The following is a 14,928-nucleotide window of genomic DNA, read 5'->3' as shown; positions in this document are numbered from 1 at the left end:
GTTTTCTTTGGCAGAGATACTGGAGTAGTTTGCCATTTCCTTCTCAAGCTCATTTTACAGATGAGAAACCTGAAGCCAACAGCGTTAAGTGATTTGCCCAAGGTCACACAGCTAGCCTTCCCGACTCCAGGCCCAGTGCTTATCCACTGAACCACTTAGCTGCCCCCCTCAGGACTGAATTCTGTTCTGTCTCTAAGAATTGGATCATATTGTAGATCTCAGTTGGAAGGGCCCACAGAGGCTGTCTAGTCCATCTCCCTTATTTGAATGAGGAAACCAGGGTCCACAGAGGTAAAATCACTTGTCTGAGGTCATATAAGAAGTAATCACTCTATAATTTATCTATTTACAAAATCCTTTTAGTTAAGTCTCCTGAAAGACATCAGGAGGATTTTAGCTCAACCTGATAAAAAAAAAAAAACTGGGATTACAGCCTGCCTATTTCCTTACTTCAAACCTTTATGAAATCCCCTGAAGAAGCTGTTGAGGGAGAAAACCCAGGCACTCAGGAATCCCGAAACTGAAGTTTCCAGGACAAGGTTGCCTGGAATGAATTCACAGACCCAAGCAATGTTTAAGTCAAGTTGGCAAAAGTTTGTTATTATGCTTTACAGTGGGCAAGAGTTCTTAGGGAACCTGCAATCTAAAAGGGGATAAGTATATCTCATATAGGACATTTGGGGGTAAAACATGTGCCAAGTGTGTCAATTAGTTGTTTTGGGATGCTACTAGGGAGTGGTTAGTTCTTAAAGGAGCATGCACATTTAGTGTCTACTGAGCAGGTGTTTTACCCAGAGTTCACTGGGAAATAGCCCAGGGGCGGGGCTACAAGGAGGTGTGGTTTTGGCTATGAAACATCACTAAGTCAACTAACGATCAGGGCTGAGTGGAAATATCCAGGCTGCTTCCATCAAATGTCTTGTTAGACAAGATGAATATAAGGGAGTATACATTTGACTATGTCTAGGATACATATCAGTAAGGTCAGTAAGTAGTAAATATCATTATGGCCCAGTGCACTGCCAATTAGCAGTACACAGGGAGTTGGACCAATAAATTCTATAGGTAGGTGCAGCTGGCTACTGCGTCAGGAGGAGAGATAAGTATTTTGCTGGGGCATGCTGCCCTTGAACTGGAGGGGAACTGCCTGAGACAGTATTTTGAGGCTAGGGAGAGATGTAATTTTAGAACTGGATGTGGTTTTGGAATTGGGGTCCAGGCACAGTCACCCAAGCAGAGGCTAAGGAGAAATGAGGTGTTAGAATTAGGGTCCAAGCACAAGAACCCAAGCACCCCATCAAAGCCACATGCCTAGAAGACGCAAATATACTAAAAGGAGTTTTTTCAAACAATATCTACAGCAAAACATGCACTTTTTAGATTTTTTTTAAAAAGGAAAACTGCATAAAGAATTTTAAATAATTCGCCAAACCTACCATCAGAGAAATAAGGGGGGAAAAGGCACATTCAAATTAATTTGCTTCAAAATAACCCTGAAAAACCAGGTCTGACTTACCTCTATGAGTTAGACAACTAAATAAACATGGAAATAAATACTCAGGATTGGCTTGGGCTTCTACAAGTTGGAAAACCAAGTTGCTGCCTGTCCTTTCCTATAATACAGTTACCTTATGTTTCCTGTTTGTCTGTTGATCTAATATAGATCATGAATCCACTGGGGAGAGACTACTTGTATGATTTTTCTATTTAGAAACCATCTGTTGTTATGAAGCAACTATTTATGACTGGGAGATAGCTAATTGGGGAACAAGGACCTAATTTGCACTTGACAATATGTCTTCATAACTTCTCCTTGATAACCACAAATGCATTGTATATATATTTCTGTTGCATCTAAACACACAAAGGAAAAACGTGCATTCCTGGAGACCGTGTATTTCAAGTACATTAAATTACTGCAAAAGTGTGTGTGTGTGTGTGTGTGTACATGTATATACACATATGGGCTAGCTGTCCTGGCCAGAGAATTCATCATAAAGTAGCCAATCTAGAACCAGTGAAGGCTGTACTGAGTACTAGCTAAATACTTAGCTAGACTGGTCCTCAGGTGACAGATACTTCCTGTTGCTGATGTATGTTCAAGCCAGCCCTTTCCTTCTAGGGGCACTTGCTTGTGGTCTGTTGCCTTAGCCTTTCAGAAATGTTAGTATCCATTATAGAGTGCTCTTCTTCCAAAGAGGCTAAGGTAGATAGATATGCCTTGCAGAATCTGTCATGATACTGAAAAGTAGAGTTAATGAATGCAAACAACATGGCATCAGAGCTATAACTAGTATGGGACAGCTGGGGCTTTGCCCTTGGGTATTTCCTCCCTGGAGAGTAGCACTTATTTCCTGGTGTGTGCACTTGAGTGCCTCCTTTTTCCGTGGTTACTCATCAGCAGGCTATGCTACCCCTCTTTTGACTAAATGACCACCCCAGCTGATGGATGAGTTTGACCAAAACCTGCCTCTGAAACTTCAACCCTTTACTCCTAATTATGCTCTCTGGGGCCAAACAAAATGAGTAACCACTCTGCCCCATGACAGCCCTTCAGATACTTAAGTACAACTATCATGTCCCACTTGTTAACTCATTTTATAAAATACCTCCACACCATGAGGGGGAATTGATATGAAGGAGAATATATTTCTCATCACTGAACTTGTTGGTTGGTTGTTGTTCATTCTCAAAGAGGACCGAAATAATCACTGAACTATGCAGATGATCATACACTACACGGATTTTAATAGCTGATTATGGGTAGGTACATACTCATCCATTCCAAATTCCTTGATCGATCCTTGTTTCTCCTCTGACTGCCTCATTAAAGAGCCCAGTCACTTTTGTTGTAGCATGTACAAGAGCTAAGTGAGGTTCAAATTTAATTTTAACCAGATTCCCTCTGATACAGGGAGTTAAATTAAACTTCTTTGCAGCTTTTCATTAATTCTCAAATTTCTTATCTGTGTTCCCCTGTCATACTGTTTCACTCTAACATGCAGAGCTAAAACTGAGAATTCCTCCATTTGGGATAAATTCCTCATCAGGGAAAGAGGAAGAGCTCCTTGGACTCCCTGAGTCTGGCACATGTCCCCATTGCTGCTGATCCTGGGTATACTCCATGGTTTAGATCTCCATTCCAGGTTGCATTTGCATAATCTGCCCTGGTTGGTAGTAGGTTCTGGCTAATGGATAATGGCATGGCCTTCCTTCCTGTAGAGTTTCTCCTAGGATCCTCCACGGTCCCTGCATGGCATAGCTCATTTGGAGAAGTACACCCTCTTCCCTGTGCAAGCCTCCTGGCAGCCTCCCGCTTATAGCTCTGTTAACATGAGATGGAGTGACTCTGGAAAATTGGACACTACAGTGGCTGGTATGGGGGAAAGGTGAAATTCTTCTAGTAGAAGTTGGGCTTCTAGCAGTGCTTTTGCCTCTATTTTGAAAGCTTTGGGGAGAAATGATTTTTGAAAATAATCCATTGGAAACAACTATAGCAGAGTCACAGTAGAACCAACCTTAGCTGTGGGGTGAAATGTAAGTCCTCTGATCTAGCTTCCTTTCTGATTGGCCTATAAGAAATAACATCTCTTTGTGGTTTCTGCTAGACAGGAAAAAAACGTTTCCCCTTCTTTTCAAAATTATGCACACATATTTCCTTTTTGAAAAGTGTCAGCCTCTTCATTGTTACTGGTCCCATAGACTCAGTCAGCTATGAATTTTTAATTCTTTTTTGAATAGCAGATTTATAATAGGAACTATGTAAATACACATTTAAGAAGTGCCATGGTACACTAATTAGTTCTTAACCTTTGGCCAAATGACATGTTTGTGCCCTCCTGAGGCCAACGTCCCCAGGAACCACTCCCAAGAACAATTTAGCAGCTGGGAGCTCCAAGCAATGGGGTATTTGCATGCACCTGTAGGCCCGTAGGACTTCTTTCTGCTTACTGCCTTTTAAAAAAATTCTTTCCCTTCCACTCTTTAACACTTATCTCCTGTGAAATTCAGTGAAATCAATTTGGTATCTAGCAGAAAGAGGCATTATTAATGGAGTAAAAAGAGAGATGAGTTTTTTCTCCCTATATTCTCCCTTTATATTTACTCTTTTGTGTATGCTTGTACTAATTCATTAGATGACTCTGAATCCCTCCCTCTTCAGTCATTGAATTAAACAATATCTCCAGCATGGCATCATGTAAAGATTTGGAGGCAGAGGACCTGGGTTCAAATCCCAACTCTGCTACTGACTACCTGTATGACTTCGAGCAAATCCCTCATTCCTCGCTGGGCCTCAGTTACCTCATCAGTGAAATGAGAGAACTGGACTGTATGACATTTCTTCCAGCTCTAAAGCTATGATCCTTTGTTCCCTCCCTGTTTCCTTTGCACCAAAGAACATACCCCACATGGCTTGAAAGTGAAGTGTTTGTAGTGGGGTTGGTATTTGGGGTAAGGGTCATGCCTATTCTTTTCATGAGCTATTAGACAGTAACCTATGTCACACAATGATACAGAAAGTAGAAGCCTTTTCTTTCCTTTTTAGAAAATTACAACCCATACTCTTCTCCATTAGGAGAGGATATTTATCTGGAAAGTTCACAAGTAAGAAGATACCCTTTAAGAAAATCCAGGTGCCCAGACCTGGACACCAATTCACAGCAACTTTTGCCTCAACATCCCAAGAGTAGATTACCCTCAAATCCAAAATAATTGATAATCTCTTTGGGAAGTTAGGCAGGAATATAATATTTAAAACCAATTCTGCCCATGGGGATTCTAGTTAGCCTGCCAAATTTATGTCTCCTCTGCATAGTTACCAATTTCAACCTCTTCCCTGTGCTACAGGGAACTTCTGGAGACCACATGCCGCCTGGCCAACACATTAAAGAAACATGGAGTACGTCGAGGAGACAGGGTGGCCATCTACATGCTTGTGTCTCCACTGGCTGTGGCAGCCATGCTGGCCTGTGCCCGAATTGGGGCAGTTCACACAGTGGTCTTTGCTGGTTTTAGTGCTGATTCCTTAGCTGGAAGAATTAATGATGGTAAGCATGTCTCTGGGGACATGAGGGGGTGGGGAGACTCAATGGTCCCCATAGTTCTGACTCTTCTCTGATTCAGCCTGCATAGCTCTTCCTCCTGGTTTGAGAGCATACTTTTCAAAATCACTGAGGCACCTGGGTTTTAGTTCTGACTCTATCACTAATTCGATGGCTGTATGACTTAGTCATTTAATTCTCCTAGGCCTCAGACTCCTCATGTATAAAATGGCAATAATCATGCCTCTCCTTCCACTCTACAGGCTTGTTAAAGGATGAAATAAGATAGTGGCTGCGAAAGCTGAATAAATGTGAGAGATGACGATCACATGGGACAAAAGGAGAAATTTTATAATGCATCTTTCCAAAAATCCCCATGTGATCTGCCTGGCTGCGAGTTCCATCTGGCACGCTCTCTAGCAATTGTTGAGAGTTGTAGCTTTCTTCAGCTTTTTATGAAGATTGGAGATTTGGAACATTCAGTGGAACATTGAGTTTTCTATCCAAGTCCAGGGTCTCTGCAGTGGCTTCCTCAGAGTTTGATTATCACCAAAATGTCTGTTATTCTAGTTACACACTAAATAAAGGAGCAGGCAGGGATGATATATTAGTGCAGGGGACCAAAATGAATTCTCATTGAAATCTGGTGAGAGGAAGACTGTCCCTGACTGGGAAGGCTCTATTAAAAGCATTTAGGATGCAAAAGGCTCCCAAGATACTGCCTTTGTCTTATTGGCTGGCCAAATTGATCTCTTTACAGGTGTTGCAACAATCCAGCAAGCAGCTGCTGTGGGTGTGTAAAACCAAAACAACCAGCTCACAGAATGCTGCAAGTTCAGGTTCTTTTGATCTGCTTTACTAAGGAAAGCAACATTAAGGGGTTAACAAGCTTACTTTAATCCAACATACAAATATCATTCACTTAGTTCAGGGGGAAAAGCCAGCACCCTGAACTTCAGAGCAAATACCAACAAATCACAAACATCCACAGACACACCAAATACAATTCATAGTTACCAACATCTGGGTTCAACTGGGGAGTTCATTACAACGACTGGCCCAGAGTCACATGCGCCACTGCTGCTGTGAGTCAGAGCTCCAAAAAAGAGAAAGCCAACCTCTGGTTTTATATCTTTTTCAGGGTCAAGGGTGAGTCACACATGCGACTCACCCATGTGACCTAAAATTGTCACAAAAATGTGACTTAAACCCACATGATCTAAAAGCCTCTGATGTCACAAACATGTCACTCAAACCCACGTAAACTAGGCTTTCCCTTGAGGCAAGGAGGTCGGCAAGGACTCCTAATTTAATCAAGGAAATAAAGGCCAAACTCTTCAAGGGCACTTGGTTGAATTAAGTGCTAAGAACCCATTTTGATAGCCAATACAACAGGTTGGCCCCTGTACATACCAGGGTTAGGTTTCTTTTGTAAGAACTCCCAACAGCACCTTTATTGTTGAGCCCTGTTTCTATATTCCTCATGTCATCATAGCTCTTCAGAAGCAAACTCTCCAGCCTCTTCCATGTGAGGTCCTGCATCATACAAGCATACTGATGTCTGTTCAATAGCCTTCTCATTATACATCCATTTCTGACTCCTATTTCTATAGCTCTTGATAGGATTTAGGTTGCTGCTGACCTTAACATTACCTCTAAGGGAAAAATCCAACAGAAAAGTCCTTAAAGTATTCATTAGCTTCAGGTTTATGTCAAGAGATCTCAGTGCTGTCACTTAAAGACGTGGCTGTCCTATTAAGGGACAGGGGCCAAAACTCATTAGCATCAAAGTAAATGTAACTGCAAATTACTGTGAAGGGCAGTGCTTTGAAAAGTGAAGGAAAGCATGGGATTTGTATCAAGAACATACTTTTATTCTCAATGGACAACACACTGAAAGTCACGTGTATGATGTGTTGTGGTTATGATATGTAGTAAGTGCCTATACTATATATTTTGAAAGTGCCTGACATGTACTGATCTTTATTGCCTAATGTCCCACTTTTAACCTCCATTCCCACCCCAACTGCTGAGAAGCATACTGGCACAGTGGATAGAGAGCTGGCCTCGGATTTATGAAGACCTGCTTTTAAGTCCCATCTTTGACACATGCTGGCTATGGTATTCTGGGCACATCATTTAACTTCTCTGTGGCTCAGCCAGATCTCTTAAGAGTATGAGTTGCAGAGAAAAGGTAGAGAAAGTTCCTTACTGGGGTTTACAGATGAAGCCACACGTCTGGTTACAAAAAATAAATCCCCTTTACTAGATTTGAGGGCAGGAATACATTTGTCAGGGAAGTTATAAAAAGGATTCCTGTTTAGCTAGTTTGGATTAGATAGTATCTGAGATTCTTTTTGGTTTTGTGACCATGTTTTAATTAATGTTTATATCTATTCCCTCCCCAGGGTCTAGCACAGTGTTCTAGGCTATTTAATAAATACTTATTGAACAAATAAATGAGCAATGCATGATAAGTGATGCTTTTCACATTAATGTATTTACAGCATGATGGTCATTTTCTTTTTGGCTTGCATCAAGAAAAATATATTTGGGTAAATTCTGGGTAAATATTATCCCTTTCCCATAAAGGCCTGACTTAGGGAGGCAGTACAGTATAGGGGAAAATGCAATTGATGGTGGTTAGGAGACGGGTTTCAAAATTAGCTCTGCCACTAACTTGCTGTGTGTCCTTGGGTAAGTCACTTAACCATTATAGAGCTCACTTTCCCTATGTGTAAAATGAGGGGGTTGAAATATATGATCTCTATGGGCCCTTTTAGTTTTTTTTCAAGCAAAAAGACAAAGTTTATTAAAGGTTTTGTCATATTGGGTAGACTCTTAAGGAGCCTGAGCATTTGTGATGCTAATGCCAGCGGGCCAGATCAATCTGAGCTAGATTGAATCTGAGCTGCCCCTTTTAGTTTTAAAGAGCTATGTTTCTAGTTTACTGATAGCAGTCAGAAGGCTTGGGTTCAAATCTACTGGCTTACCTGTATGACTGGGCAATTCATTTAACCTACTTGGTTAATATACTACTTACCCTACTTGGGTTTATATTTCCTCATCTATATAAGAAGAAGGTTGGATTAGGTGACCTCAGTAGTTCTTTGATAGCAGGTTGGAGGTCTTTAGAGTAACTCTGGGAGGTCTAAACTGGCTCTAGGTTAGAAAGAGGCTTGAGAGTTCTTATTTGCTTTTAGGTAGGCCAGAGGTCCATTTTGGTTTGAGACCTTCTTGAGTCCAATGTACACAGTAAGCCTGAACTCTCGGGTTAGCCTTGGAATCAAGCTCTCTGATCTCCCTAGGAGACTTGGGACTAGGAGCCACCCAGTGTATCTGGCCACAATTCTCAAGGCTGATCCATTCAAACAGAAATCCCCCTGACTAGGGCCTGCAGGCTAAATCCGGTAGGCTGAGTTTGCTGACCCTGTCCAAGACTCATGTCATCTTTGCAAGAACCTTTTGTGGCTTTTGTGGCTGAGAATGTTAGGAGGCATTTGTGTGGGAGGTGAACTCTTCTCAGTGCTGGACTCTTTAGGCCACATCTCTTGGGAAGATATTTTCTAAATTCAGAATAAATGGAAGAACATTTGAAATATCTTGCATTGACAGCACTATTACCAATCTTTGAAAAGAGACAACCCAAAGCTGAGCAAGGGTTGATATAGAGAGTTGATATGAACTATTGAAATATTTGGTCTAAGGCAGGGATTCTTAATCTGGAGTCTTTAGATCCCCAAGAGGTCTGTGTATATATTTCAAGGAGTCTGTGAACTTGGATGGGAAAAAATTGGTCTCTATTTTCACTAACTGAAATTTAGCATTTCCTTTGGTTATGCATTTTAATTACTATGGTTCTTAAAAGGAGTCTTCACTAGACTTCCAAAGGAGTCTAAGACACAGAAAAGATTAAAGACCCCTAGTCTAAAGGACATGTGGATAAGAGCAAGTATTACTCCTCCCCTCTCTTATGTTTTCAGGTTTAACAAGGTTACTCTAAACTCTATACATTATGCCTTTTGAATATTTGTATTGGGTTGTTGTTGTTTAGTTGTGCCCAACTCTTTGTGACCCCATATAGCATTTTCTTGGTGAAGATACTGGAGTGATTTCCCATTTCCTTCTCTAGCTCATTTTATAGATGAGGAAGCTGAGGCAAACAGGGTTAGATGACTTGCTCAGAGTCACACAACTAGTAAGTGTCTGAGGCTGGATTTTCACTCAGGAAGATGATTCTTCTTAACTCCAAGCCTGGCACTCTATCTGTTGCACCATCTAGCTACCCCCTACTTTGGGTAGAAAGCTTGCAAATGAGACAGACTGAAAGATAGGCATTCTCTATGGTAGGCTTATAGCATTGTGATTTGCAGTGACTAGTTAGAAACACAAGCTAGGTGGCAGAATGGAAATATAATTGACCAATCTCAAATTTATCTTTTTAATTAGCAAAATGTAAAGTGGTCATCACCTACAACCAAGGAGTCCGGGGAGGACGGATCATTGAGTTGAAGAAGATAGTGGATGAAGCTGTGAAGAACTGTCCAACTGTTAAACATGTTTTAGTAGCTCAGAGAACAGACAACAAAATCCACATGGGGAAGCTGGATGTCCCTCTTGAAGAAGTAAGTTCATTCAATGTCAGGGTTTCTGGATTATTTTTTTCCTTCTCTTCCAGCAATTGATTCCCAATAAAGTATTAACTGACTGCGGCTTAATGTTACCCTAACAAGAGGGTTTTGTGTTTTCAATGGGGATTATAGAGGTATCTGGCTACAGGGAAATTCCTAAGAATTGTAATCCCTAAACAGAACTTTACCTCTCCTTTGCAATTGTGGAAAGAATACTGGATTTGGAGTTGGAAGACTTGAGTTGAAATCATTGCTTCTCCACTGGCCTCCCTGTATAACTTTGGGCAATTTACTTAACCTCCCTGGGTTTACATTTCCTTATCTGTGTAAGGAGAGGTTTGATCTAGATGACCTTTCAGGTTATTTCAGGTTCTAAGTCTATGACCCTAATCCATGTATCAGTGCTGATTTCCCTGCAAATAATCTTTATCTCTGTAATAGAAGGCCTGGTCAATGAGAACCCAGTTCTCCCATTGCAGCTTTATGCACTGTCACTGCCTCTATGAAAGTAGCAATTTTAAAGCTGAAGAAGACTGGTCATCAGAATGTGTTGCTGTTTTAATAACTTGTTTTGAAAAAGGCTATAGGTGATCAAGAAAAGCACTATGTTCCCAAGGATATTTGGGAAGGAGAATGTGATTGATGGTCTTTTTGTGGTTGGAAATTCTGTGACTGCATGGTTTTTTGGAAGGTATATGTTATTGACCGTTTAATTCAGGTCTTCTACATACTCTTGTTTTTGGATAACATTATAATGATTGCAATGAGTCCTACAACAATTTATGACCGTCTGAATGACATCTAGTTATTAATAAGTTATAGCAATGTCTGGCCAGATACATTGGAAAAACAAAGTGGGTGAAAAATGCTGGATGGGCAGCCAACTGATTGCCTCAAAGGGTACTAAATGAAGGTGTAAGAATAAATAGAATATGTGATCATACTTGATAGCTTAAGAAATTAAAGGGGAATGATTTTGTTTGTGACATCTTTGTACCACTTTATTGAATTTCTGTGACATTTTGGCAATGAGAAAACCAAGCACAGCATTCATTTTTTCAACATCCTACCATTTTTTGATAAAATTGAACTCTGGAGAAACTTAGAGTTATTGGAGGGTATTATATTGTACTTCAAACTCATGGAAGATGTCAGATAGGGTGAACATCTTGGGAGCTTCTGAATTCATTGTTCTGATCTTGAATTATATTTGGAGGGTGTAAGTCAGTTAGCAACACTGAATTGAGTGGCCAAAGGTGTGTAGAACATTGAGCTGAGAGCTAAAAGAAAAAAAAAATAGAAGGTCCAGGCCTTGACCTTGAGGGGCTGACTATTTGGTTGCAGAGACAATGCGAACTTATGAAAAATATGAAGCAATGTTTTGAACAGAACGTACTGTGAGAAATGGTTATTTATTTCTGGTATCAACAACTAATTATTATATTAGGACAAAGATTTTCCCCCTTTTCTACTTCCTTGTCCAGAAATCTACTGGTGTGGGAAATCTTTCTGAAAAACGCACCCACCCAGAAGGGCTAAGATCTAGTCAGTCAGTAAAAGAAATTCTAAGTTTGGGCTAATGGCTGCATTCCTGTTCATTGTGTTTGCGCAGATAGGTTTGGGGAAATGTGAATCTTCCCTTTTGTCAGACAGGTGATATGGAAATGGTTAAGTCTCTTTGACCAAGATTTGGCTGATCCAAGTCACATATCCCAAGGCCTTCATTATAATATAGCCCAGACCCTCATTGCAATATTCATTTTCTCATTAATTGTTAACCAATCAAAGTTGATTGCTTCCCTCAGGAAACCTATTCTTCCATGGGCATATAAACTATAAGCCCACTGCCATTAGGGGTCTTTGGGTCTAAGAGAGATGACGAAAGGACATCCTTTTATTAAAATGCTGGCATTATTAATGAAATGATTAAATTACCCAGAAATTATGTCTCTTGAACCTTTTTAAATGCCACAATACAAACATGTAGATAGCATTTTGCTAAGTGCTTGAGTGCTGAGTGGGTATGAGGTAAAGAAGTGATTGATGTGCTTGTTGGTAGAGATGAGTTCCAAGCTCATTTATAAAGGGTCAAGGAAAGACATGGGTTGGCGCAAGAAGCATCAAGGCACCATGTGGGACAGTAGTTGATATCTTCTGTGATTTTTTTTGGTAACAGTAACTTGAATTTATATAGTGCTTTGAAGTTCACAATACCCCCTTGTTCCTCAGAACAATCCTTTGAGGTGGGCAGTGAAAGTATTACCTTTGTTTTACAGATGGAGAAACAGGTGCTGAGAGGTGTGGTGACTTGCCTAAGGTCACACAACTAAGGGTTCAAAGCAGGATTTGAACCCGCTTTTCCTGACACCAACTCCAAAACTTTTCCCACCATGGCACATTGCCTCTCAAAAATAACTGGTGTTTAGACAGCACTTTAAGGTTTACAAGATGCTATCGTGGATTGGGATGGGGGGCACGGAGCCAAGATGGCTGCATGAAAACAGCATCTTACCGGAGCTCTCACAAGTTCTGTCAGATTCCTATAAAAAAGTGAATTTGAGCAGATTTGAGAGAGTTAGAAACCACGAACAGTCTGAGTGGGGCAAATTTCCAAGCCAGGAGAGTCTGAAAGGCCAAAGGAATGAATCTGTAGGCTTGGAGAGTGCTTGCTCCAGACAGCCCTAAAGTGGAAGCAGCCAGGAAAACCCACGTGGGAGACAGGCTGGGAGAAAGCTGGGCACCTGAAACCAGTGGAGATCCCCAGGCCTTCTAACACAGGACAGCAGTATGTGGAAGCTACGAGAGGCAGCGCAAGGCCACCGGCGGTGAGATATCAACTCCTGAGGTTTGCTGCCCAAAGGTATGAAATGCGGTTTCTTGAACTTCCGGGAGACATAATGGCCAGGTAAATGACTCTAATCCCTCCCCTCCCCACCCAGAGAATTCCTTGGAAAAAATGCTGGAACAGAGGAGACAGAAGTGGGGCTTCAGTGGCCGAGCAGTGGGAGTTCCTGAGTCCCAGAGGGGCAGAGCCAGCAGGGGTCAACACCAGGAGCCCAGATGTACTCTTGCTCTCCCAGGGGAAGTGCAAGACACCAGCTCAAACAACAAAGAGCTGAGACTTGCTGAAGAGCAACAGTGCTGGAGAGCAACCCTAGGGGAACAGACTTCAGGCAGCCAGACCCCTCCCCCACACCTCAGGAAACTGAAGGTTATAATTCACAAAGCCAATAACTAGACTCACAATCCCCAGAATAAGAAAGGTGGGACAGAGAGCCCTGAGCCCCAAAAGCAGAAATTTATTGTAAATCCAGGAAAAGGCTAACCAACATGAAGAAGAACACAAAAAATATCAAGGACCATTGATTCTTTTTATGGTGACAGGCATGATCAAAATACCAATTTGGAAGAGGATAGCAATGACACTATATCCACATCTGATACCTCAAAAAGTAATGTGAACTGGTCTCAAGGCCAAAAAGCATTACTGGAAGAGCTAAAGGAGGATTTTCAAAACCAAATTAGGGAGGTAAAAGAAAAAAATGGAAAAAATGGAAAAAAAATCCACTGATGAAATCAAGTCCCTAAAGAATAAGACTGGCGAAATGGCTACGGAGATTCAGAATCTAAATAGAGAAAATGACACCCTGAGAAGTAAAATCAACCAACTGGAAAAGGAATCTCAAAAGCAAAATGAAGACAGTAACTCATTAAAAATTAGAGTTGAGCAAGTGGAAGCTAATGACTCTATGAGGCATCAAGAAGTAGTAAAACAAAATATAAAGAATGAAAAAATAGAAAAAAATGTGAAATATCTGATTGGGAAAACAACCAACCTGGAAAATAGATCCAGGAGAGACAATTTAAGAGTTATTGGTCTACTGGAAATCCACAATGAAAAAAAGAGCCTTGACAGTATCTTCGAAGAAATTATCAAAGATAACTGCCCGGAGGTCCTAGAAACAGAGGGCAAAGTAGTCATTGAAAGAATTCACTGATCATCCCCTGAAAGAGATACCAAACTGAAAACACCAAGAAATATTATAGTCAAATTTTGGAATTACAAAGTCAAGGAGAAAATACTGCAAGCAGCCAAAAAGAAACAATTCAAATATCATGGAGCTACAGTCAGGATCACGCAGGATCTCTCAGCTTCTACATTAAAAGACAGGAGAAATTGGAATATGATATTCCAAAGGGCAAAGGAGTTGGGACTACAACCAAGGATCAACTACCCAGCAAAACTAAGCATAATTTTTCAGGCAAGGTGATGGATATTCAACAAAAAAAGGAATTCCAGACTTTCCTGATGAAAGGCCAGAACTCAATGGAAAATTTGATCTCCAAATACAAAACTCAAGAGAGACATAAAAAGGCAAGTCAAGCTTAGGCCAGGAACCTGGCAGAGGGAGCCCCATAGCATGGCATCTGTCTCCTTCTCCTGGGCCCATCGTGTCTTACTGATAGACAGCCCATGTGCTTGGCTATAATCTACACAACAGCAAGAGACCTAGAAGAAAGCCCTAAGGAGACTAGGTGAGCCTGCACCCCCTACAGAGGTTTTATAGCAACAATTGGACGCAAGTCAAAACAAACGAGCAAAAATGGTTGTGTCTGCGCTATTCCAGGAAGTAGAAAAATTAAATGAGATCACAGCCCAGAGAATCATATCAAATCTCTATTTGAATTCCTTTGTCACAGGGATTGATTAAGATATTTTCTTCTGGAAGGAAACCTCAGACATTGTGCAATCCAAGTTGTAGCTTAGCTAGCCTTCCTAACCCTATGTCATGTCTTCCCACTTTGAATGGGTTTCATTTTCCTGGCCCATTTCTCAACTCAGGGAGGTGAGGTGGGGCTAAATGTCTTTTCATAATTCATCTTCGTGCTCTGCTTGCTTGCATATTTAATCTCTTTTGGGGTTATAAGGTAAAGGGTTTGGACTTTTTATTCAGCTTTGTGCATTCTATATTGGACTTTTGTTAGTGCCTCTTAGAGGAAGATGCTATTTGTTTCATAAAGTTGCCTGATTCGTAGCCCAGTTCAGTTATGCTGAAAGCTTTTATACCACTGCTAGAAGCTGACATCTCCATCCCTGATCCTGCCATGTACAGGAGAAAAAGGACTAGGTTTAGAATCAGAGAACCTGGCTTCTAGTCCCACCTCTTCCACATACTACTGGCATGACCTTGGGCAGAACAATTAACTTCTCTGGATCTCAGTTTCCTAATCTGTGAAATGAGGGGATTTGACTA

General features: G+C 41.1%; 1 protein-coding gene across 2 annotated transcripts in view; it reads left to right on the top strand.

Annotated features, from left to right (window-relative positions):
• Positions 1 to 14,928, top strand: part of ACSS1 (acyl-CoA synthetase short chain family member 1) — a 79,157-nt gene that overhangs the window by 33,399 nt on the left and 30,830 nt on the right. For both annotated transcript variants that reach the window (XM_036752184.1, XM_036752185.1), the window contains exons 3-4: positions 4,849 to 5,048; positions 9,492 to 9,667. In XM_036752184.1, coding sequence (XP_036608079.1) covers positions 4,849 to 5,048; positions 9,492 to 9,667 — 376 coding nt within the window. The remainder of the gene's footprint in view (positions 1 to 4,848; positions 5,049 to 9,491; positions 9,668 to 14,928) is intronic.

This window comes from Trichosurus vulpecula, chromosome 3 (assembly GCF_011100635.1).
Source record: "Trichosurus vulpecula isolate mTriVul1 chromosome 3, mTriVul1.pri, whole genome shotgun sequence".
Lineage (NCBI taxonomy): Eukaryota > Metazoa > Chordata > Mammalia > Diprotodontia > Phalangeridae > Trichosurus > Trichosurus vulpecula.
The sequence above is the reverse complement of the archived record's forward strand: the minus strand, read 5'-3'. Positions and strand labels throughout refer to the sequence as shown.